Source organism: Zootoca vivipara, chromosome 3 (genome assembly GCF_965207765.1).
Source record: "Zootoca vivipara chromosome 3, rZooViv2.hap1.1, whole genome shotgun sequence".
NCBI lineage: Eukaryota > Metazoa > Chordata > Lepidosauria > Squamata > Lacertidae > Zootoca > Zootoca vivipara.
Genome location: NC_142586.1, coordinates 34,417,222 through 34,443,528, shown reverse-complemented (window position 1 = coordinate 34,443,528; position 26,307 = coordinate 34,417,222). Strand labels below are relative to the sequence as shown.

Here is a 26,307-nt window from a genome sequence, read left to right as displayed (position 1 = left end):
CATGAAGAAATGAAGCATGTGACACCCCCCCCCCCGACGTGGTTAAAGATTCAATTCAAGGCTGAAAGGCAGATCTGTTACACAGGAGCGAGACTTGATGCTACAGTATTTACAAGGGCGTGTGCTTCTGGTCTCAATAAATTGCGGCAGAGAGGGCGGTGCTGTTAGGCTAGGCAACCGAAAGCCAAGATGGAGATGTTTACGATTGTATCGGACCCGACCGCGAGGTGGTGCTTTAGTGTCGCTTTGCTGGTAGGTAGCTGCTGCTGCACAACACGTCACGGTTCAGTCTCCTTTTACTTTCTCATCCAGTCCACGTTTTACGAAGTTACATGGTTTCTGCTGCCTCATCCTGTTGGATGCATGCAAGGCAGGGATTGCGGGGTTCCCCCTAGCCTCGGCACACACCTGGGAATGGCCAGCCCCGCGGGAGTTAAATTCGAGCAGCGGACCTAGATTACGTAAACCTTCAGACGAGATTTCAGTTCTCAGAAGCGCCTGTTCCTGCTGCGTCCTCTCCAAAGCTGCCACCCCAGCAAATTTAGCTGGTTCGGGGCCGCTTGCTCCGAAGAAGACACGCGCAGGATTGCATTACTGATAAACGTAGGCATTTCGCAGCCTATGGATACGAAGCACGAATGCTTGCATTGCGCGTGCAAACTTGCAATGCAAACGTCCTTGCTTCGTATGCACGAATCCTGTGCTAGTCCCCGTGACTTTTATTCTTTAAGCTGCCTCTCTTGTTGAGTTTTCCACACAGACAAGCTTTATGACTCCCCAATACCGAAATCTAAAACGGGCCTCCGCCTTTCTAATAAGTCACCCGAAACCATAACTTTATGCGCGGCCACAACGTCCTAAAACAAAACACCACCCTAATTTAATTAGGAGCGGCCGCGATTCCACCCGGCACGCTGCCTAGTCGGGAATCTACACGCAACAAGGTCAGCTGGGCGTGGGTGGGTGCTTTTGCTCCGCCGCGCCCTCATTGGCCTCCTCCGGCAGCGGGGCCAGCCAATCAAGAGCAATTGCTAGTCTTCTGGCGCAGGGTGTTGTTTAGCGGTTCCCACGGTAACGCGGTTCCCCTTGCTTTGGGCCTCTCTTCGCCCCGCCCCTTAGTGCTCCACTAGGCTCCTCCCCCTCGCGGCGGCGGCGCCGTTGCCGTGAGCGTCAGTGTTGTTGCCGGAAGTTAAGATGGCGGCCTTCACCGCGGAGACGGACCTGGTCACGGGCTGGTGCCTCTTCGGCCTCGCTTTGCTGGTAAGCTTGTGGGCTTTTGCGCCCCATGGGAAGAGTGGAGCGAAGACCTGGGCCGCCCCCCCCCGGCTTAAAGGGCTCTTTTCAGTTTAGAAAGGGAGGAGGGCAGGCGAATTATATAAGGCTCCGTGGTTTCCACGCTTTCACCCTGTCCCGCCTGTCCGTATACCGGGAAGCAAGCCAGGCTCACTCTCAAGTTAAGTTTGCATAGGCTTACAGCCGTCGTTGCTTAGGGCGCGTGAGAGAAACGACGTGGCGCAATGTAGCTGTTTAGAAATGAAATTGCGCCCATGGCATTTGCTTTCTAGCAAGCGAGTGAAAGACTGCGCAAGCCGAAGTGTTCGGGAGGAAGAGAAACGAGCAATAATAGCCAAATATCGTTTCCTTGTTTCCCAGCGGGTGCGGAAAGAGCCCCTATATGTATGTGTGTGTCCCTGTAGGTTCCCCAGTTAAAGCCACCTTGTCGTTAAAGTGTAAGGTGGGTTTGGCTCCCTTTTTGCACCCTTCCTTCACTGATCCTTTCATCCACTCGGGAAGGTAGAGTAGCAGGGGTGACTGGCATTATGCACAGTAAAGTGGCATTAGGACTGTACTGCTTGGGGCTGCATGCAGCAAGTAATAGCACTTGCACGTAGAGTTTGGTTTATAGGCAAAACTTTGTTTTTGTTTTGCATTGGTAAGCATATGAAATTTATCCACCAGTCTTGAAATGGTACTGTCTAGAATTCTTCTACTTGAGCATACTAGTATGAAAATGTAAGGTCTTGAGAGGGGGAACTGTTTTTCTTTTTCCTGCCCTGTTTTAAGTACCAGATGTATTGATGGTATGAAATAAATTAATCCCTACCTTGGCTTGCACTGAGGGTGTACGGAACTGATAAATGAACTTTTTGTACCTGCTTAAGGCTTGTGTATACTGTATTGTATATGCAGATAGCTTAGCTAAATAGCACCCCATGGCTCAGTAATTTCCATTGCTAATACAGTCTAAGATGCCCACTCTGCCCTTCAGCATACATTAAATGGCTTCTTATTGTCAAAACTCTCTGCAAATCTTCAGTGAGTATTGAGAGGACATACCAGGATTACACTAACCATTTCGGTGTGGCAAGCATCTACATAGAACATTACATTTCTGCAAATGTAATGATGTATGTTTGCACAACAGGTGCCTTAAAAACATTGGGCTATGCATGCACAATCCCTGTGTGAATGTGAAGAGGTCTGTGTGTGTATCTGAGAGAGAAGTAGGGAGCACTGTAGATGGTAGTAGCAGATTTGGGGAGTCTGGATTTAGTGGACAGAATGGGCAGCAACTCATGCATGGGTCAGGCTTTGTTTGGGGTCTCTGGGATGTCACAGTTCTGTTTTATGTCTGTGACAGAGGACCTGCAGTCAGTGGTTTCCCCCCACCTAGAAAAATAGGTGCCGGTACTCACCATGAAGTCGTTACAGTAAGTGCCACACTTTTTAACAACAGAAAAGAGATGCCGGTACTGTGTACCTTTGAGTATCCCCTTAAAAGCACTTCCTGCAGTCATAAAGCTTCCTATGACCAAATAAGTAGAACCCTGGACAGTGAAAAAGAGCAAGTGTGAGAGCCAGTTGGTGTAATGGATAGAATATTGGATTTGGACAAGGGAGACATGACTCACTGCCCACTCAACATGGAGCTCATTAGCTAACCTTGGGGAACCAGTGATTGTTACATCATAGATTTGTTAACAATGAGATAACCCTACATAAGACACCTTGAACTAGATTAAGATCATGTTTGTTTCATTTTGGCTGAAAGTTTACTAATTAATAAATTTACAAATGTTTTAGGAGTTCAGGGTAGCTTTATGTGTGTCACCTCACTGGTAACAATCCTGTAGCAAGATACTATTTGTAGGAAATGAGAAACTTGCTGCTACAAGGTAAAATAGAGTCCTGAGGTATTCAGTTACCAGTTGTAAGAACTGACTCATTACATTAACATTCAGATAAGATATGAAGCTGCTTAAAATAGAGGCTTATAGCCTTTCAAGTGTTGAATCTGCACTTTAAAATAATGGCTTTGTGATTTTCCAACCCACTGCTGCTTCTTGTGGGGGGATAAAATGCTGACCTGGTGAAAGGGAAAATCTCAAAAGAAACACAATTGAAAATCTGTCCATAGAGAGTACATACCTTTGCATGGATTTTGTTTTTGTATTGATTATGGCAAGAATATGATTCTTTTACTGGGTTGTAGTAACTTCTGTATTATTATCTTTAGGTTATCCTGATATTCTGCTGGGTTTATGTCCGCAAGTACCAGAGCAGACGTGAAAGTGAAGTAATCTCTACTATAACAGCTATTTTTGCTCTTGCAATAGCACTTATTACATCAGCACTTTTGCCAGTTGACATTTTTCTGGTTTCTTACGTGAAAAACCAAAATGGGACATTTAAGGTATGTGTTGATTACCCGTTCCAACTACTTAAAAATACCAGTATATTGAAGTTGGCTGTAATGATAAACATACTTAATAGGGGATAAGCCCCATGGAAAATGAGACCAACAACTGAGACAAATGAACAGGATTGGTCTGTTGATTGGGCAATATTGTATCTTCTAATTATTATTCAGTCTCCTAACCTATGGCTAGAAGATCAGGCATTCCCTCAAGTGTGAATGCTGCATCTCCTTTGAGCTTGCACACTGCTTACTCTTCCCTTCCCTTTTGAACATTAGCTTGTTGGGCAGTGTTATGTCTGCAATGGCATTGAAATAGCTACACTAACATTTGTTAGCTTCTTAAATACTGAAACCAGGAAGCTGTTTGATTTACCTGTTGGTAATTATTTTAATGCTGGTACAGACACAACAGTGCACTATAGTTAGTTCTAACACGAAAGGGTGGGGAAGGAGTTATGTACAAACTTGAGCGGAGGGATAAACAAGGCATGAACTTTCAGGGAACTTCCGGCCTCCTAATCATAGTCAGCAGATTGAGCAATATTATCTCTGAACCTGGCCCACATGTCAAATATCATACAACTACATTTTCAACAGGAAGAGGGCAGCTGTATTACAAAATGTGCAGTGTCATTGGATGTAAAAACAATTGCTTCTCTTTCCAGCCTTATACATATATGTAATGCATGTTAGGAGAGCTGAAGCAGAAGGATCAGTTAATGTTTGGCACTGATTCAGCATTGGAATTTTGTATGTTCATTATTTGAGTTTAGTTTAACACAGGATTAATGGCAGTAATGTTCTGAATTTGTTTTTAAAGGCAGTGAGTTATATAAACTTTTTTCTTTGTATGTGTGTGTATATATATATATATAAACCATAAATTAAGAAACAGAAATGGTGCTACTTGTTGAAAAGACAGAAATAACTTATTGAACTGACAATAATTTGTGTATCACATGTGACTAATCTTAAATTGGTATTGCTTATCAATTGTTTGGAGTATTTACCAAAGGAATAAATGTTACTCATTCATACCTATCAACTGTGACTGGATATATATTTTATCTAGGATACATACATCTTCCAGATTATAGCCAGGGCTATTTAAATTACATTCCTTGCAAGTTAAGTTATATAGTAGCTTATTTTTCCTAATGTGAATTGCAAGATCCATGTTTCTTCCAATATTGGAAATATTGAATTTTTGGATAGGTAAGTGTAGAAGGAATGGAATTTGTCTTGAGAAAGGATTAATGAGGTGCTTATGACATGGAAAGTCATCATCAGATTATCTGTGATCTAGCCCACTCTGGGACTTCAGTTGCTGTGCTATATATACAATTGTTATAAACTCTAGCTTCTGTTAAAAATTGCAATAAGAGAAAAAAGTATGTTAGGGTTATTACAAAACTTCTGCATAGTAGACAGCATTCAGTCTCTGTGCCTATATCCATAGCACCTGAAATACATCTTTGAAACACTAGTAATTATCCAAGTAGATCTCTTTGCCCAACACATATTTGCATACAGTATTTGTCCTAAATGGATGTCTACCTCAAAGCTTTTAAGGGCAATTTGTAATTTGAAGTTTTCTGTGGTTCAATTATAGCCACAGTTGCATTAAGGAAAAGCAATGGGTCTCCTAAAGAGACTCTAGCCTGGAGTAAGAATGGATTGTGGGGGAAAGGATATAAACTCTGGTTCCCATCTGTTAAGTTACTGTTGCAATAGTCCCTCCCATTCTCCTAGGTCGTCTTATTTCTTCCATTCCTCATTCAGTAAGCTCATTCAGTCTAGCTTTTTAATACAAATCCTATTAAGATCACCCCCCAGAAGTAACTCCCCTTCTCTAAAAGGGGACAAACTACTCAATATGCTACTTTAAAAAAAGTTTGATTAACATACCTGCTGTGGTAGTGAAAGCTCATGTTGGAGTGATAATGGAGAATGATAGGTGTGTTTTCCCTAAGGAAAATACTGTTGTCCTGCTTCTTTCTGTTATGGAGAATATTTGTTGTGCCATGTTTTTAGTGTGGCTTCACTTTGTACTTGGAGGTACTAGGAGGTACCAGTACATAGTGGAATAAACACCTCCCTTCTTCCCTAACATAGTACACAACAGTTCTTTTCTAACTCCTGAGCAGTTCTGCTTCAAACACTGTTTTTTCTTCCTCTATCAATATTTCCAGGCTTGGGCAGATCCAAATGTTACAAGGCAAATTGAAGACACAGTATTATATGCATATTACAGTAAGTATGATAAAATAACACTCTATGTTCAGATCATGTAGTTTTGTGGCATATTTCATGTGTATACTAGTTTTAATTTTAAATTGTGGTTTTTTTGCTATGTTCTGCTACTTCACATTAGTTTTTCCTGGCTATCCTGTGAACAGGAGTGCTTTTGTTCTCTGAAGGTTTTCTATTAGCCAAAGGGGCTGTGATCCCTATAGGCTTCCACTCTTGGAATAGGTGAAACAATTTGCAGTGATTTCGCCCCTTCCCTCTCCAGCTTTCTGTGTCACCTCTCCGACCATTCTGGAGGTATGAACAGATTTCAGGGGCTGCAAGTGGAATCGCAGGAAGCTGTCTCCCTGTCCTGTAAAAGTGAGATCCCTGGATCCAACACGGTTAATAAAGAAACTCTTCCAATGAAACAGTTCCATTCATATTGGTGTAGCAGTGATGGCATGCTTTGCTCAGTACATCAATTCATAAGAAAAGCAATGACTGAAATGTGACACATTGTATTTGGTACAAAATTATACAATGATAGTGCAGATCAGGCTTTGAATAGGTTCAGAGGAACTTAACATCAACAGAGGATGTAATAGGATTGCTTTGCATATGGCAGATCAGTGGAACTACCACTCCATCCAAAACTTAATGCCAGCCAGGGCAGAAGGGAGGCAAGTTTGTTCCTGTTTTTTTCCTGCTCCAACTGGTGTAGCAGAAGGGCCCATGTTGAACTCCTCTCTTGGAACTTTAATGACCTAGGATCCAGCAGATCCTTGACAGAACCAGCGCTACCATAACCCCTGAAACACCTTGTTTCCTCTGTGGCAGCTGAGCCCCTGTGGAAGCCTGTGGACAGGGTTGGGGTATTGTTTAGGGGTGGTGTTTTTTTGCTGGGGGGGGGTTGTTGCTGTTATTGATATTAATTTTTTGTATCTTTATTTTAGATCTTATGATTTATTTAGTTGTGTACTTTTTGTTGCTGCGTGTTTTGTTTATGTCAGATTTTGTCATGTTTGTAATTAAGGTTTTTTTCGTGTTGTAAGCCACCTTGAATATGGTTTTAACCATGGAAATGCAGCATGCAAATAAAACTATGTATGCATGTATTTCTGTTGGCCTCCTAATCCCCTTCTAGAAACCTGCATTGGGAGTTCTGATTGGTCCCTTAATCAGATCAGTTGTTCATAAGATTTAGAACATTAAACACTGACTTTCTTCAAGACTTCCAGTATCTCATTAAAAGATCTTGAGCGGTGTTGCTTCCTGAGATCTATAGCTGGAAATGACAAATATTGAACTTGGTTCTTTATACATAACATTCTGCCACTCATGTGTTCCCTCTCCTCTTAGTTTCAGAATTGTAGTTTCAGAATTGTAGCATTAGGCTGCCATATGGTATTATTTAGGAAAGGCAGAAAATTTACATCAGAGGTTTCCTTTTTTTAAAAAAATAATTTTTATTAATTTTAATATAAACAAGACAAAACAAAAAACACAATATATATTCCGTCCTCCTGCCCTCCCTCCCTCCACAAGTCCACTTCTGCCACCAGTGAGACCCGTAGGCGTTGAGAGTCAAAGGCGGTCCATTTTAAAGCTGAGTTTGTCCTCCCCCCTCCTCCTCCCCCCACCCCCCCCTGCCACCAGGAGGACCGGGATGGAGGAGTACTGAGGTTCAGATTTCCCCCAGCTGATCCTTCAACATACACATACAAACAAACACATATTTTTTCCATTCTTATTTTCTTAACATTGTATTTTGTGACTTCCTCGAAACTCTTCTTCCTGGACTTCTTAATTTCTTATTTTGATTATAGCGGGTTTTCTATACTTAATTCAAAATCTTTCCCTAAAAATACTCACTTTATTCTCCTCCTTCTTCGTGCCGCCTCCCCACGGGTCCCATTTTTATGTCTGGGTTTCCCTCCACCTCCTCCTCCCCCCCCTCAAAGCACCCCCTGCCACCAGGTGTCTCTGAGAAAAGAGAGGAAGAAAAGCAGCTCTCTGCCCAGACACCAATCTAACACAAATTTGTTTGATACAAATCTAAAATTTCTTCCCTTGGCCATTCCTCTTCCTCCCTCCAGAAAACTCAATTTTTATGTACAATCATTTCTCTAATCAACATCTTAACATTATATTTTTAAGCGCTCTCCTCCCCCCCCCTCGGTGTCTTTCCCCCAATTGGACCAACATTTCCTTTAACAAGCCAAAATTTCAGAAACCGTTATTCAACCAACATAAATTCCTCTTAACTAAGGCTCTCACCCCACACCACATCTTTCCCATTTGCACCTCCGTACCTCTGTCCCCCCCCTTCTGCATTTACCACCCCTCAATCGCACATCTCCAAATTTCAGTCCCTCCAGGTTCCTCATTTCCTTGCATCTTCATTTCACTTTGTTGCTCAAAAACCACATCTTCTTTCTTTTGGAATCCTTGTTGTGCATCATCCAGAACATGTTTTTTATAATCCACATCAGTTTCAGCATTGTTCTCTGTATCTTTTTTCTTTGACTTGATCTCACATTCAGAATTATCCTCTAAGTCCTGATCTTGAGCCACAGTCTCTAAACATGGTGTGCTGGCATGTTGCAATCTCTTGTTGATGTCTTTCAGAACTTGCAAATAGTTCAGCACCGCCTCCTGGAAGGCTGGTGAATATGTTGTATTCATTTTTTCTCTTAACCACAAGCAGACAGGAGATTAGGAGACAAAAGGCCCTGGAAATTTCCATTCCTCACGGTCGCCTCCATTTTGACTGTTTCTTCTCATTGACTTTCACTTTCCCATAAATCAAATCATAAATCCAATTATCTCAACTTTGACTTCTTCTTATAACCAATTGTGTTGTTTAACAGCAGGTTTATAAATCTTTCTGTTCTTTTGACAGTTTTGACAGCTTTTGACAGCTGTCAAAGCACTTTCCCCCTTATTCTTGCTGAACCTCAAGGTCTCCGAGGGCTGGAAAGGGTTAGCAAAGTCTTTCTTTCTCTCGGGTTCTACAATCAATTAATCCCTTTCGGCTTTGGGATATTAATTACGATTCCTGGTTGTCCATTAGGAAGAGATCGACTTCCGTTTTTTTTAATCTCTTCCTATTTATTCCAAATTATTTTCCGAATTTTTTCTTAAAGTCCAATAGGAATTACTTACTTTTTTACTTCAATCTTAGGTTTTCTTTGGAAGAACCCGCTGCTGGCAGACAGGGGACTCGAGGCTTCACTTTCTTGGAGGCAATGTTATTGTCCAAAATGGCTCCCGCAACTCAACTCCGCTAGCTCTCAGGGGCTCTACTGCGTCCCTGGGCAGCGGAGGAATCGTCGGTTCGGAGCCTGCTGGACCTACGCCCCCGGGACGCTCTTCCCGGGGTTCTTGCGGGGAATCCGCTCGCCCTGCGGAATTCCCCCCCCCTCTGCTTTGCCAGGGACTGCGCAGCTTGCAGTCCCTGCGTCCTCTTGTCGGCGCGACGGACCGGAAGTCTACATCAGAGGTTTCCATAGTGGTGCTCTCTAGATGTTGTTGGGTTCCCAGCTCCCAGAAATCCAAGCCAGCATAGCCAGTGGTCAGGGGTGATAGAACTTGTAGTCCATTAATATGGAGGGCACCACATCGACTATCTCTGATGTGCAGTATTCAAATTATCTCTTTCTTTAGATAGCAGTCTTAAAGTCATTTGGTTAAGGTTTCTGAAATGGCATATTAACCTCCCAAGTAGTAGCTTGCAATGAGATACCGTATGTTTCGCTCCATAAGACGCACTTTCTTCCTCCTGAAAAGTAAGAGGAAATGTCTGTGCGTCTTATGGAGCGAATGCGTGGTCCCTGGAGCCGGATTGCCCAGGGGCGAAAAGCAGATTGTGTTTTTTTTGGGGGGGGGAGAGCTAAAGGCTAACAAGAGGGGGAGAGGGAGTTGAAAGGAACCCGCTCAGCAGCTGATTGCAAGAGATAAGGGAGGAAGATAAGGGAGGCTAGCGCTCTTCCAGGCCCCACCCCCTTGCCCAGGCCTTCATTGTTGAATATTCTGCAGAGGGAAGCTGCAGCAACATGTGACTGGCTGATTAGATTATCTGTCTGGAAACTGTAGAAGTGGCTCCCTTTCCTTTCCTAAAGAAGCTGCAGGATTTTTTCCCTTTGCAAGGTAAGCTCAGCAACTTTGAGCTGATGCTCAAAAAATGGAGCTTTCCCCCTTTGCAAAAAAGCTGCACAACTGTGAGCTGATCCCCCAAAACGGGGCTTTTCCCATTTGCAAAAGAAGCTCCAAGAAGCTGCACAACTTTGAGCTGATTTCCCCCCCCCCCCAAAAAAACAAGGCTTTCCCCCTTTCCTCCTCTAAAAAATTAGGTGCGTCTTTTGGTCAGGTGCGTCTTATGGAGCGAAAAATACGGTGCTATTTTGTGTTACCGGTACTTTTGCTAAAGTTTAGAAAAAGCTAATGGCATGTTAAATTATAGAACGTAGAAAAATATTTTCAAACATTGTTATTTCATTCTAACATGTGCTCAGCAGCATGTTTGCTCATATGCTGCCAAATAGTTTAGTAAAGTTGCTTCTGGATATTAGCATCCTTGATTTGATATTGGCCTCACTTTGCAGATGTCTGCATTTTGGTCCCCTGCTAGGGGAAGTATTTATTTATTTATTAAAAATACCCCTATCCAGTTAAGGAAATGACATCCCACAGTAAGGGGAGAATTCTTCAACGAAGGACATGTTCCAGTTTGCATAATGTGACTTTGATAGGGTTTCTTTATGGGAGCATGATGAAAGAACTATGGTTCCCTTCCTGAACATGAAGAAAAAATATTATTCTGCTGCACTATGAATTCATTACATGTCAATAGCTGGTTATTGTTGGAAAAAGATGTCTTACCTAAATTCTATTCACGTTTCAGCTTAAGCATAACATGGCACAACAGTTTTTTGCTTACAGGAGTAAATGATGTAATAAGGTTAAACATAACATTCTTCAGATGGAAGTTAAGAGTCTCCCCTTCTTATTGTCTTGTTGTTTTTGTTTTAACAATTTATTTATGCTTTTACCTTGTATTCTTATCTTTTAAACCACCCTGAGATCTTATGATGAAGGGTGGTATGCAAGTCTAATATAATCAATCGATTGATTGATTTCCCCAACACAGGTAATCTTCCTTCCATTCTAAATTCTCCCACCCTAGCAGGATAAATTCAGAACCGTAGTCTTTTGCTATTCTTAGCAAAGCCATTTTCTCTAAACTTAAAAATACTTTCACTGCTAACACTTGTATACCTGGGAAATGGCTTGTGTGTGCTGCATGATCTGTCAGAGCCATAGCGATTCAGATAATGTGTTGCATGTCTTCAGACAGAAGAGTGACTTGTGGATTAGTAGGAGAAGCCTTCCTAATTTTCCAGTGTGATACTTAAAGTATCTAGCGTAAAGCTAATAGGCTAGAAATATAAAGTACTCACCCACCTTTATTTGCTGGTAATATGAAACTGTTGTGGAAAGTTTGAGACTCTCTAAAGTGCTGCCTCTTGAGGCTTTTAAGCTATTGAAATAATGGAATACAAGTAAGGGAAATAAAACGTAAGTTTCTAGTGAGTAGAGTTTCTAGTGAGTTTCCTGCTTGGCAGGGGGTTGGACTGGATGGCCCTTGTGGTCTCTTCCAACTCTATGATTCTATGAGTACTTGAAGCTGCTTCAAGAAAGCCATATATTTCCTACTCTAGAAGCATTATCACACACACTTTTATTTTAGATAATAATGTTAAGTGTCCCCATCTTGAGGGAAATATTTTGTAGTCTATAGGCTTGATGCTGTTGCACAGACCAACCTCCAGATGGAGCTAATGATTTAAGTATAAATAGAAAGTGATTCTAAATGTGTCAGATTAATGAGGTAAGCATCAGGTGCCCAGGCATTCTGTATGAGCAGAACCATGACTTCACAAAATGGCTACCAAAATATACAAAGGTATAGTTCCCATCATGGATAAACCTGAAAGCAAAGCAAACCCCCCCCCCCCGCCAAGGTAGAAAAAAATACTCAGCATATCACACAATTTTTTATTTGGACACTGTAGCCTGACCGCTTTTGTGGACTGCTTTTCTCTGTAATCTTTAAATAAAAAGTTTTGATGTTTAGATGAGTCTGCAGGACTTTTTATTAAAGACTGCATACTGGTCAGTCGTTCGATCTTTCTTGATTCAGTTTTAGTCTAAGGTTGCCTGTGGGCGTGTTAACAGATCAAGAAAGTGTTGGCAATCCATTTTGCAGCCTGTAGGTTGTTATAGTATATTAGGAAGTTCGTTGTCATTCCTCTTGCTGAAAGACGGATGCGTTTGCCTGGAAATAAAAGTAGAAGGGTGGGATGCTTTGAGAATAGAAGATGACACTGGTAGTCAGATGGGCACTGAAGGATCTTTGTGAATGTGATGTCGATGTGTATTTTGGGGAGAGATTTTGGTAGAGGTGAGCCAAAATGACTGCAGAGAAAAGCATGATTTGTTCCATGTTTGAACCACATGTACCGGTATGATTACATTGGGATTTCTTGTTTGCTCACCAATGTTTATCTTTAAAAAACACACTGCGACAAAATTTTATACCTGCCGAAGATTGGACTGAAGCCTTGTTTTTGTAACTTGCAATTTTTCAATAAGAAAATGTAAGGAAGAGATCCCTTTTGACTGTGTGATTTGTACATATCGTTTTCTGGAGTAAATTCACCATTCTTGTTTCTTGCTGATAGCATAAAAGGGCTGTGGCAGTAAGTACTAGTTATAGGGCTCTTTCTGTTTAATACCGACAGTTGTAGTAAAGAGCTGTTTTCTGTAGTAAAGAATTATTTTCTGCCATTCCTGAATTTTTAGTTCTGGCAATTTTTGTACAAAATAGTGATATGGTAAGGGAAAATATAAAATATGATTTTGGTCTGAGAACAAATGATAAAGGCTTCCTGTTCATAGCTATTGTGACATAAAATGCTTGAAAATGGGATTGACCCAAGCTTGTTACTGTTTGCTTGTTATTCTTGACTTTTCCCCACTGTTTCCCAATCCTTTACCTCTCCATTTAAATTCAGACTAAGCTCCTCAGAACAGGGGTTGCTGCCTCTTTGTGATCCTGGAAAACATATGAGGCACCAACAAAATATATATATATATATATATATATATATATATATATATATATATATATATATATATATATATAAACTATTGATAAAATCAGGTACATAAATAAGTCACCATGATTTTGTCAATCATTACCAAATTTTATTAGTCAACCAGGCTACAGCCACAAAAAAGCAAAGAAGTTATAGCAACCAAGCAAAGGTAACAGAGCACAGTTAAACACATGTGATGAAGCACATATAATATATAAAGCATACATTTACATGTGGCACATACCTCAAGCTGTGAGGCTAGTTTCAGAGGCTTGAGTTGGAAAGCTTTTACAGTAACCTTAGCTGTGTTGAACATAGCAGGTTCAGCCCTGCTAAATGGCAGATGTTTAAATTTGTTGATGTCGCAAAGATGGCAATTGGCTATAAGATTTTCTTTCAGTACTATGTCCTTGGAGTTTCATATAACTTGCAATATAATATATTGTGTGTTGTCTCAGTAGACCAATAATGTAGTAGTAAATGAAAGTTTGAAGTGTGTTAACATGTTTTTTTAACATCCTTTTTTGGGGAAATGATTGTTTTTCCATCCTTTTACTCCTAGCACTCTATTCCATCATATTATTTTGTGTGTTCTTATGGATCCCCTTTGTCTACTTCTACTACGAGGAGAAGGATGAAGATGATGGCAACACATGCTCAGTAAGATGTTTATAGGACTTCTGATTGCTTGACTTGGACATCTAGTGAATAAAGAGGTTCTGGTTTATTCTACTGCCAGCTGAAATAAAATCTTATTAAATGCTGTCCAGTGTTAAAAGTAAAATACACTGCTGATGCTTGAATCCAGTATTGGGAATTGCATTGACTTAATCTGTCAATTAACCTACTTAGAGGCTCACCAGGTAGATCCTGAGCTAAGAATTGTGCTGGCTTTTTGAGAACTCCCATTGTAAACGCTTAACACATAGTTTATGAAGTTGGTTGTTTTCAACTGACCATTGTTAAGATTAACCACAGTTTAGAATTTAATGACATGCTACTAAAATGAAAGAGGAAGTTTCTAATCTCTGTGCAGCCATGCCAGAGGAAAGGCGGTATGTGAACTCTAGCTGGTTCAAAAATACAGTGAAATTTAATATCTGAAGATTCAGTACAGGCAAAAGGAAGTACAGCCACACAGCAGATAGTTTTAGATTGGTTGCTTAGACCTGCTGTTTCTCTCCTGTGCAGTATTGGAAAATGAAGCAAAAATGTACTGCATGGCATTTGCTAATACAAGATGTCGAGAATGGTCACCAGTTTAGGCAGCTTTAAAAGGAGAATAGACAAAAATATTCATGATAAAGCCATTGAAGGCTATATGATAGCTATAAGTAATATACCTCTGAATGCTGGTTGCTAGGGATAGCAAGAAGGAGATTGCTATTGCACTCAGGTCCTGTTTGTGGACTACCCACAGGCATCTGGTTGGTTATGGTGAGAACAGACTGCTGAACTAGATACATCTTTGGTCTGACCCAACAAGACTCTTCTTACATTATGTTTAACAATGGTTTAGTATCACGTCTAAACACAGTCAGTGAAGGGAGATTGACTTAGGTGTATATAAATGCTCATGAAGTCTGTTTGTGAATAGACGCAGCAGTAACCACAGTATTTCTATAAAATGCTTGGCGATCGTTACTGTTGAGGCGGAATAGTTATTAATGCATAAAATCTTTCATTGATAAAGTGCTTTCAAAAATTATTTTTACAGAAAGCAGTTTTGGCCACCACAGAGTGACCTGTTTGTGTGCTTCTCTAGAAGCTACATGTGAAAGTATTTTATCAGTGCTATTGTAGAACAAGGGTGAGCATAATTTATTGCATTAAATAATATTGTGTTTTTCTCCTCTTTGACTTGACAACAGTGCCTTTATGGAGCCAGAAAGGAAATGGGACCAAAACATCCCTATTTAAATGGTGGAGACAGAGAGACTGTAGTTTAAAGAAACTATGTACTGTCTTAAGCAAGAAAATAGGAATTAACAGCTGGAAGTAAAATATAATCCTCTTTTATTGATGAGAACCTAAATACTGTGGAAACTTGCATTTTCATTTTAATGGAAAATATCTAGAAGGCTCTCCCAGTAATGAGCTTTCTTTCTTCATTCTCCATTGTTATGTAGTAGATATCTGCAGTGCAGATATCTCGCCCATTTTTAAAGAAACTGTGCTGAAATGGTGGCAGCAGAAGATTGGTACCATTTGATGTGCTTGCTGCATGAAACAGCATGCCTAATGCATATTGGACATTCAGAGTCACACTTTTCTTTTTGTTCTGTCAGTAAAGCATTTTGGCTTTCCAGATGAAACAACTCCCTCCCCGCCCCGGTGTGCTGTTCCAGGGGTTCTCCCAACCCCTCCAGAGCCAGTTTCGGGGAGCGGGTGGGAGGAGGAGAGGAAAACCCCAGTGTGCAAGCAGAAGCTGGTGGGACTCATTAGTTGAATCCTGTCCTTGAATTGCAGAGCTTATAAAAGTTCATAATTAACTTTAATTTATTGATATACAGGAAGAAATCAAGATCCTTGAGAAAAAATAATTTTCAATTTTTTTAAAAAAAATCTGTTTTGTGGGGCATCTAGACAGACACAGTAGGCAGAATTAGCTTGAAGATATTGTTAGTTTCTACGTATTCTTACTTTTTGTTCTAATTTTACAGCAGGTTAAAATTGCAGTCAAGTATACTCTAGGATTTATTCTGGTTTGTTCTGCTCTTCTACTAATTGGGTAAGTGGATATGTTTGTACATTCTAATACCACAACATGTTGTAGTTTTCAAGCTTGCTGAAATTACCACTGCCTGTCTCTTATATATCATGTCCCATACATCTATATTTAACAAATTCTCATTTTAAAGCTCTTCATAATCTTGCTTCTTCCCTAATCTAGGTCTCCTGCTCTGTCTCCAAATTTCTTTTTTCTTACATGTGCTCTCTGCTGCTTCTCCTTCAGCTTTGAACTTGCACTTGATCCTTCTTACGAAACTTTTAAATATTTTTAATGCATATTCCATCCATGTGTTTGTGTGTATATTTCTCCCCTCCCCAGACAAGCAGTATCTAAAACACCATGTCTTGCTCAGGGATTTACCAAGGTTGTTTGGTTTTGGTAGCCAGCCAAAATCTCTGCTTTCCAGACCTTGCTCCTCCCCTAGTGGGATGAATCTGTTCACACTGAACTTTTGAGATGTTTAAAGCACCTCCAAAGTGCAGCAGTAAGTTGGTGCTGTCTATTTCAAAGTTCAGCAGGTAGTCTGCAGCTTACCCACCTCATGCTTAATGTCATGGCATGGACGAGGTTCTGCCCCCCTCCTGAGCTTGGAGGCCAGACGGCTTTTCGTGCTGTCATGGAAAAGGAAATGTACTCTCATCATAAAGAGAATGGTGAGCAGGGTTTTTCTTTCCTCTCCCCTCCATTTACTCATCTTAATGATTTTTAATCGTCACCCTTGACAGTAGGGATCTTAGAAGAATTTGAGTCCTGCCTGGCTTTGGATATTTGTGACGAGGCTGCATGAGGGTCAAAAGGCTCATATTTCGTTTTATTTAGCCAAGAGCATCCAATCAGTCAGTGTTTCAAGGGACTGCTACTGATGCTGCTGGTTATCACTGGATGCAGTAATTCCTCTAGTGCACTAGGTGTTCTCAAGAACTCCAGTAACAGTGTCCATTGTGCTGCATCAGCTACTTTTCCAATATTGTTAAAATAGTTAAACTCTCCTCATCCCTGTACCGCCACTTAGATTGAAGTGTGATGTGACAAAGTTAGGCTCCCTCGCTAGCAGCAGCTCATTATTGTAAAGTCTGTGGGTGTTGGTGGCGCAGCTGTTGTTTGTCAGCTAAAATGCTTGCTTTCAGTGCCACGCAGATGTGTGCATCCTTCTTTGACATAAAACTCCCTCATTTTAGCTTTGTAGATTGTTTTCTGTATTTAATTTAGGAATGCCTTCAAAGCTTGGGAGGGAGGTATTAGGCAGGGTTTGGTCTTCATAGTCTTTTTAAGTGTTTTTAGTTGATAGCCAATGTTGGCCATTCTCACTCACTGAAATTAGTGGGCGCAAGTACAGTGAAGCCTCGCAAGACGAAATTAATTCGTTCCGCGAGTCGTTTTGTATTGCGAAAATTTCGTCTTGCGGTTTTCCAATTTAAACAAATCAAAGCAAAAAAAAAAAATTTGCAAAAAAATTCATCTTGCGAAGCACGGCCATAGAAAAATTCGTCTTGCGAGTCAACAAAAAGATCGCAAAACGCTTTCATCTTGCGAGTTTTTCGTTGCGCGAGGCATTCGTCTTGCGAGGTACCACTGTAACTTTAATGATTTCAGAAGGTTTCCTCTTAGTAAGCCTTAGTTGAATATCCCTTTGTATTTGTCACAAACTGTAGTAAAGCTCAGTTTCAATAAATAGTTCATGTTCTGAATGTTCACGCTCTGTATTTGACTGGCTTTCCAGAAACCTCTGCTTTGGTCACCAGATATTGTGAAGTCAATATGGAGTCAATATTCTCAAACCCTTTTTGTTAGGAACATCGAAAGGTGCAGAAGGCTGTAAAAAAATTCCATGGTAATGTGGATCAGTTCTGTCACCATCCTAGTATTGTAAGACCATTTGTAGTCTTGATGTAGTGTATTTTGCAAGGTAACTATCAGAGGATAACATTTTTATTTTTTCCTCCTTGTTAGAGCCTTTGTTCCATTGAATATTCCCAACCAAAAAAATACAACGGAATGGGAGAAAGTGAAACTTTTGTTTGAAGAGCTTGGAAGCAGCCGTAAGTTAGAGACTTAAGAAGTGAATAATTTTGTATGTCCTTACTCCAAATAAGACATTAAGTTTTCATTGGACTATTCCATTCATCTTTAAGAATCTTTTAAGTTATGGTGTTACTCCCAGGAGTCACATGTTTGGAATGTTGAGAGTGACCTGGGCAATATCCCCATTGGCTACTTTTCCACTGTGCCCACATGGACCATATTCATGACCCCAGAAAGGCTAGATGCAGGGAAGACCAAATTTTAAGGCAAAAACCCGCAGCCAGAAACAACTGCTGGCATTGATCTTCTAAACTCTTAACTTCATGACAGCATACTCTTTGTTTTGCTTACTTAGGCTGTCATTCCAGTGTATTGGACAATGGTAAAAGCATTTGTATTGTGAGTACTGTGTCTAGAATAACCTTGCAGCTGACATTTTCTTTTTGATCTGTGCATATGTTTCTATATTTGTTTATGCTGTTTCTTAGGGACACGGGTGGTGCTGTGGGTTAAACCACTGAGCCTAGGGCTTGCCGATCGAAAGGTCGGTGGTTCGAATTCCCGCGACGGGGTGAGCTCCTGTTGTTTGGTCCCAGCTCCCGCCAACCTAGCAGTTTGAAAGCACGTCAAAGTGCAAGTAGATAAATAGATGGCAGATTACCTTCTGGCAGGAAGGTAAACAGTGTTTCCGTGCACTGCTCTGGTTTCGCCAGAAGCGGCTTAGTCTGCAGACAAATGTCAGCTCCCTTGGCCTGTAAAGTGAGATGAGCGCCGGAACCCCAGAGTCGTTCGCGACTGGACTTAACTGTCAGGGGTCCTTTACCTTTAAAGATGACACAAACAGTGGAAAAAAATTGGAAACAAATCTTCCTAAATGTGAATTTCAGCAAAGCATTTCCCTTTTGTCTTACAGATGGTTTGGCTGCCCTATCCTTCTCTATAAGTTCTTTGACCCTTGTTGGAATGGTGGCAGCTGTTACATATACAGTAAGTATTCATCTTTTTTTCTTGTGTTCATTTTGAGGTTTGCTTCAGCTGCAACAACTTGGAAGTCTTTCCGCAGACCTTAATCTATACTGAAAAGTCAATGCTTTCAGTTGTGTTGGAGTAACAAATGTGACTTGGAATAGTTGAGTTGTAGGTAAAGGTTTTCGAGTTTAGGTCGTGTCTCTAAGTGTGTGGTAAAACTCATTTGAATGCTATTTAAAAGAAAATGTCTAGACTCTGGAATCCCCCCCCCCATTCAAATGCTTTCCCTTTCAGAAATGTTAAAACACTTTTCTTAACATTGTTCATAGTGGCAGCTTTTTACCATGAAGCCTGTTTTAGTTGAGCATGATTGAGCTTTACCATTCCTTTTGGAAGTGTTGATGAACCTAATCTTAATAAGAATTTTGTGGAGATTGTAATCTGTTAAATAGTAAACTCTTGTTTTAGAGTTTTTAGATGACAGAAAGATGATCTAAATTCTTCTAAATATATATGTTCATCTGTGAATAAGTTTTGTTCCTTGCCTTAAAACGGTAGTAAACTATGGTTGCAGTTTCTCAAAAGTTAGTACCTTGGCAGAGAAAGGTTTTAAAATGAATTGTGCAGATGTGATGTCTTCCTGACTCAACACTATAGTCAGCAGAATTTTGATGCCATCCCTAAGTCAATGTGTCAGAGCTGAGGGTATGAAGTGGGATTACGGTTATAGATCTCTGTATTCTGAATATTGACCTTCTCAGCATCTTGGCCAAAGTCTTTACTGGTTAAAAGCCTTCACTATAAGTTTCACAAAGTAATATTTTAATACTTATATAAACAGTTTATTCTAGTAACTGTTCCTTCGTCAAGCAAAGAACAATTTAGAGAACTTTATACCAGTCTCATTGGCCAGCAGCACATGTCCTCTGTAAGATGCGTTATTCAAAAACGGACACACCAAAACAAACAAAAGAACAAACAGTAAGTGGCAATTACAGTGGTGCCTCGACTTACAAATTTAATCCATTCCGAAGGCACCTCCGTAGGTCGAAAAATTCGTAAGTCGAAAAGCGCCATTGGAAACGCGATTTCCCATAGGAATGCATTGGAAACAGAAAAATTTGTAAGTTGAAGCAACCCCATCTAAAAATTTATAAGTCAACAAACCCTATCTAAAACCGCCGCGGTTTCTGTTCGGATGTTGAGAAATTCGTAAGCGTGCGGCCATTTGTCTCATCCGTAAGTCGAAAAATTCGTAAGTCAAGGTACCACTGTATGCTTCTTCCAGTTCTTCCATCTGTGAGATGGAAATAAACATATGCTGCCTTACATTTGCAGGGCTTTTATGAGTTTTATGGAGAAAAAGTGTGTAAGCACCTGAATGCATACAAAATCCTAGCATTTAAAAAGCATTTTTCATTTGATGTATTTGCCACCTGAGGAAGTATGACCCCTGCAGTTGGATCCACCCACATGGTTGTTTAAGAAATACACACACGGCACAAAAACTCCCCAGTGCCATGGGATTGCGTTATTGAGAAGTGGCTTTTCTGTGTGGGAAGGGTGCCTTTGTGCTCACCTTTGTGCTGTTTGTGTGTGTGTGTGTGTGTGCATTCAATGGTTGTGGTGGTAGGGCTTATGTGTGCAAAGGTTTCACTTGCTTGTTTTTGAGCCTCATTTATGAACACAGATTATTTGTTTCCTTTTTTTTTCTTGTCTCCTTACCATCAAAGTTAAGGTGTACATTGCTGAACTAGAAGGACCATTGGTCTGATTTCGCAGGCCTTTTATGCTATTGTTCAAAACACTTCGTGAGTTGTGAGTGATCTTAAGGGACTATTATGAAAAGCTTTTAAGCTTGGGGCCTTCCTGTGCAAACTCCTGAAATCCAGCAAACCATCCAGTTGAGCTAGCTAGAAAAATAGTTTATTGCTTGGCCTGGTGTGTTGTTCATTGCAGTGTTTAACAGGATATATGTTACTTTGATCTCTTTCACAGCCAAGTATTTGTACTGCCAAAATTGAATCTTTCTCATATTTTGATTGAACGGTAGCATATTTTCCTTATACTGTATTTGGGATACAGAAGGGTAGACGATCCACAAATCTGCCCTTAACTTATACTGATGTTAACTACCTCTAAACATGGAGCTTCACCATAAATAATAAATCAGGGCTTGTTAGAAACCCCATTGGCTAATTAGGCCAACCAAAATGTCATGAAGTAGGGTGCAAGCTTGCAGTTACTCCATCAACTGGCTAGATGGTTAAAATGCAAGAGTCTTAAGAGTGTGGGAGCAGGGAGCAAATGCAGACATGGATGGCTCGACAACAAACAATCTTTGTTTTTCTTATTCTCTTTTTAGAAATCTAGGCCAGGCATGTCAAACATGCGGCCCTCCAGATGTTTTGGCCTACAACTCCCATGATCCCTAGCTAGCAGGACCAGTGGTTGGGGAAGATGGGAATTGTAGTACAAAACATCTGGAGGGCCGCAAGTTTGACATGCCTGATCTAGGCTGTTGGAGAACTCAAAAGCTTGTATATCTTGTGACATTTTGTTTGTCCTAATAAATCAAATGGATTTCGTTTTCTTTTTTCTTATGGGCTAACATGGCTACCTGTTACCCTTAGAAGCTGTATCACATACATTGCTTGCTTTCAATATGTTCTGCATTTAAATGATTTTAGATAACCTTGGGTATTAATAGTGAACCTATCATCAGCTTTCTGCTGCTACTTGAAGTCAAGGTAAACAGTATTGATGGAAAATGATTGATACTTTCCCCTGCTTCTTTGTTCTTGAAGGGTGCGTGTAATTGGCTTTAATTTTTCCAAAACATTTAATAATGTTTTCATCTCTATGAAAATGTCACTGTAGGGAACCACTCCAGTGCTGATTAAAAGATGCAAAAATACAAAATATACCGGTACATATGAATATGTAGGCTGCAACTTTTAAGTGACCTTTATTACTACGGCCTTGTAATAGCCAATACTTTACTTGCCTTAAATTATTCTATAAAATGTATCATTCATTTTGTAAACATCAGCATAGTTTAAAATTATTAGAATATGAAATTGGCTCATTGTCCTTTTGGGCAAACTAAATTTGGGGAGGACATGTACATTCTGCATAGCTCTGAGAATGCCCTAATATCTAGTCGTCGTCTTCTTTGGCGATCACTCGTAGCCGAGTAAGATTGTCTTCCATAAACACGGTTTTAACAATGGGTCCGTAAGTGACTGTGGAGGCCAATTCTGGATCCACACATCCTTCCACAGTGGGGACTTTGGTTTCCAGGCGGAAGTTGATCACGGTGTGGATTTGCCAAGCGTGCCTTCCTCTTAGCACGTTTCTCCATTGCGTCCCGAGATCGAGTTTCTTCAAAGCCCATGACCTTTGATAAAGGCTGTTCTCCAAATGGAGCGCTCGCAGGCCAGGGTTTCCCAGTTGTCAGTGTTTATACTACATTGCCCTAATATCTACAATGTAGATATTATAATATACTACCACGCCCTAATATCTAGTGGGGTTTCTTTGAATTGACATTTCTCCTTGGAAGGCTACAGAAATAAAATAGGCAGGCATGGGCATGTAATTGCACTGTAATTGAATATTTTGTCTGCCAGGTATAGGATAATATTGCTAGTAAACTAGCATGACTTCTGTAATGCATATCTGCTGCTTAAACTGAACTTGATCTTTGGACTCTTTAACATATTCTGATTATATTATTTCTTCTGTATAGCAGTGTAAATTGAGGCTGGTCCCCCCCCCCCCAAAAAAATACTTTCTAATGCCTGATCTCTCAAGGAGCTGGTCTTACCATGTGAGGAAACAAAAGACTGTAGACTACAGCAAAATACATTATTTTTACTACTATTGACCTGTGCTCTAATTATACTGTGCATGTTCACAACTATGCTACCAAGATGTGCAATACATTTGCTTAAATTAATAATTATTTAATCAGGAAAAAGGTAATACAAATAACTTCGGAAACTGACCATAGGCTTATGGTCTAAATGAGAATACATTGTGGAGAGTGGGGGGGGGGGAATGGAGGGCACATAGATATAAGGAATACAACGGAGAAGGATTTAGATTTTTGTTGTTGAAGGAATCTGACATGTATTGAGGACATGACCTTGGTTAAAATGTAGGGACCGTCAGTGTGTATGAACATAGTGTGTTGTATCATGATCATGAACAGAAGCTTTTAACCTTAAGGTGGACACAATAGATAACAGTCAAGGGAAGTCTGGATTCTGCTACTGCCTTTGCAACACATGTGGTAGAGAAGCACAGGTGAAACATATGTCTTTATATTCTTTGGAACAAGTTCTCTTGGCAGCAAATATTTTTTGTTATGCGACCATGACAGAATTGAGCAATTCCTTCATACAGGGGCGGTCTAAGGCTGTTCTGTTTCCCCCCTTGCATCAAGTGCCTCGCCACCTTTCGGAAAGCTTATTTTCTGTGTACTATACTCTTTTTTTATTTAAGTATTTGTTAAATTTATGATCCATTCTTCCTCTAAATGTTCACCTTAGTGCATATTTGTTACATAGAAGAACTGAGCCCCTTCATTTTCCCCCCCCCTGTCATTCTGGTAGGAAAAATCATTAGAGTCGATTTGCAAAAGATGGACTGCATAGTTCTCACCTTTTGAGAATTGTCATCTTCACTACAGGTTAGCTTATAGCCATTCAGAAATGGAATCATTTTCCTGCTGAAGAAATTAAGAGATAAAAGGCAGCATTTTCTGTTTAGAAACGCTCTTTACATATTCAGAAAATGGACACAGCTTGCATCAACTTCAATGTGACATGGATTTTATTCATAATCCCCCCTTTTTTCTGTGCTACTTGTGTATTGTGTGAAGCTTCGCTAGAGGGCAGATGTGGGCAGTTAATACATTGCCGGGTAGGAATTGCATCTTGAAAGTATTTTGTGTTCATTTTAGTGCTTTATATACAGTAGTCTAAAATTGCATGTTATGCATTCTAAAAAACCTGACAAATAGTTTGCATTCATTTCAAAACACAACAGTTATTGCCAAGCAGTAATTGTACTTGAAGTTACAGGTTTAATTAACAAGTGGCACTTTCAGTGACTACCACACATTTGGAAAATGGGCATTATTAGTAGCTGTTGGTACTTAATGGTTATGATATTTACAAGTACTGGAACAAAAAGCACAAGCATTGCACCTTTAATCAAAACGAAGCGGTGGCTGCCAGTATATTTTCTTGTGCTCTAAATCAGAGGTTTTCCATCTGAAATTGCAGTCCAGCTTCTGTGAGGAAGGGACCAAGCCAAGGAAATGACTGCTTCCATGGGTTGGTGTGTTTATTTTCAGCCAGTGCCTGAGTCTGCCCTTCAGCTTCTTCTGCCCCTTCTTCAAAGGGCTGAGCCTGGAATATGGACTGCCATAAAGAGCCTTATGTACATCTATTCCTTAGTTCTTGGTTTTTTAAAAAATTGTAAGCATCTTGGGCAGCCAGTTTTAGATGAAAGGTGGACTTTGATAAAATCAGTAATGGTATTCAAGTTTTCCTGAAAAAAAAACAGATTGTCCATCACTACCAATTTCTCATGTAAAGTTTTAGAGCCCTAGCTTAACTGATGATGGAGAAGCTCAATAGTCTTGCATACCTCCCAAGTTTTGGCCTGAGAAATAAGGGACTGGACCGGAAGTAGCAGACCGGAGGTAGCGCCGCCGCCATTTTGGAACTGGGCGGAGCATGCTCAGAAGCAACTTTTGATGCTGCTCTGCCGTTTTTTCTGTTTTTTCGGCTAGGGACAGCTGGAAAAACGGGGGTTTCCCGGGGAATACGGGAGACTTGGCAGCTATGTAGTCTTGGCCAGATCCCTTTTGCAAGATCCTGTTTGGAACTGGCATTTCACAAGCTATGGGAGTATGGCTTTGGAGAGCTGCTGTTCCATGAATAAAGACAGTTTTGTTGGACACCGCTTATATGAGAATAAAGGAGTTACTTAGATTTTGGCCTTAAACTCTGCCAATCAATAGGGTTAGCTGGAGTCAAAGAGCAATACTGTTGTGAGATATAGATGGTAAAACGGAGTTCATATACAGCTGTGATACGCCAGTTCTCTTTTTGAATTTTCACAGCAGTGCAGCTGATCTTGGGTAAGTGGAAAGTTTATTTTCAAAAACTAAACTGAAAAGAGGGAGATGCAATAGGCTGATAAAATTTGAGTCAATTGAGAATTTGAGATAGTCCAAAGAATTTTCTCTTTGAGTGGGAAATGCCCGCAGTGCCTTATTGTTATTTACTCACATAATTCATATCAGGATTTATCACCATGATCTCTAAGCACCTTGCAAATAAGAACCAACTAAAAACAAGAAAACAAATTTTAGCTGCAGCAAGGTAGGAAGGTGTGGAACACTTAAAAATAGCTGATAAATAAATTCACTCCTCTCATTCACATTTTATAAGCCACTAGCTGGCCCGGCCACATGTTGCTGTGGGTTTTTGTGTTAAATGGACCTTTTCCTGTTAAATTGACCTTCAGAGTTGACCTTCAGAGTCCCTTCACTTGCCCTGTCCCAACCCTGACTCCCCTCCTGTAAGTTTCAAAAATAAGACTCCCCCACCCACACGTGTTCCTGAAAATGTCCCCACCCCCCAGTGCTTTGGCTGACTCAGGGTCCTCCCCCCCCAATGCCTATGTGTTTCCCCCTCCCTTTGTTGTGCCTCATCCCTGTGACCCCCCTCCCCCATTGTGAAAGCCCCATATTCTGTTTGTTTTTGCCTGTGGCCTACTGGGCAATGGTGAGGCCTACTCAGTTTTCCCTGTCCCAACCCACCCCCCACTGCTTTGGCTGACTCAGGGTCCTCCTCCCCCAATGGCTATGTGTTTCCCTTCTCCCTTTGTTGTGCCTCATCCCTATGCCCCCCATTGTGATAGGCCCTATTCTGTTTGTTTTTGCCTGTGGCCTACTGAATGGTGTGGCCTACTCAGTTTTCCCTGCTTGGCAATGCTGTGGCCTATTGAAAAAGTTGGGCATTGTTGCTGCACCTTTTTGTGTTAAATCATTATTTTAGGTGTGAAAGGTGTGGTGTTTTTTTTGGAATTTTTTTAATGCCAGATCCCTCCCTGATGGGCATGGAACGTTGTGGCCAAATTTGTTACATTACAGTGTTTACGGTGAAAGGTTGTTACATCCGCGCGTGCAATGCCTACATTTTTATATACAGTCATACCTCGGTTTAAGTACACATCGGTTTGAGTACTTTCAGTTTACGTACTCCGCAGACCCGTCTGGAACGGATTAATCCACTTTCCATTACTTTCAATGGGAAAGTTCGCTTCAGGTTAAGGAAGGGTATATTAAACATTTTCTTTCCCTTCCACAGACTTTATTTTATGTGCTTTCTAAATTACTAGGTATTCCTTTGCTCCAGTTCTTAAATTCATCTTTAGAGACGTTTCTTCTTTAGAGGAAGATTAAGAGC

General features: G+C 40.6%; 1 protein-coding gene across 2 annotated transcripts in view; it reads left to right on the top strand.

The window, feature by feature from the left end:
* The first annotated feature begins 1,172 nt into the window (after nucleotides 1-1,172).
* Nucleotides 1,173-26,307, top strand: part of LMBRD1 (LMBR1 domain containing 1) — a 48,676-nt gene continuing 23,541 nt past the window's right edge. Inside the window, exons 1-7 of one of the 2 annotated variants that reach the window (XM_088665842.1) lie at nucleotides 1,173-1,260; nucleotides 3,518-3,694; nucleotides 5,893-5,953; nucleotides 13,655-13,752; nucleotides 15,759-15,823; nucleotides 17,777-17,865; nucleotides 18,762-18,835. In XM_088665842.1, coding sequence (XP_088521968.1) covers nucleotides 1,195-1,260; nucleotides 3,518-3,694; nucleotides 5,893-5,953; nucleotides 13,655-13,752; nucleotides 15,759-15,823; nucleotides 17,777-17,865; nucleotides 18,762-18,835 — 630 coding nt within the window. In that variant the 5' untranslated portion in view covers nucleotides 1,173-1,194. Of the gene's footprint in view, nucleotides 1,261-3,517; nucleotides 3,695-5,892; nucleotides 5,954-13,654; nucleotides 13,753-15,755; nucleotides 15,824-17,776; nucleotides 17,866-18,761; nucleotides 18,836-26,307 lie in introns of both variants that reach the window. The other variant, XM_035109685.3, reaches the window with a different exon arrangement.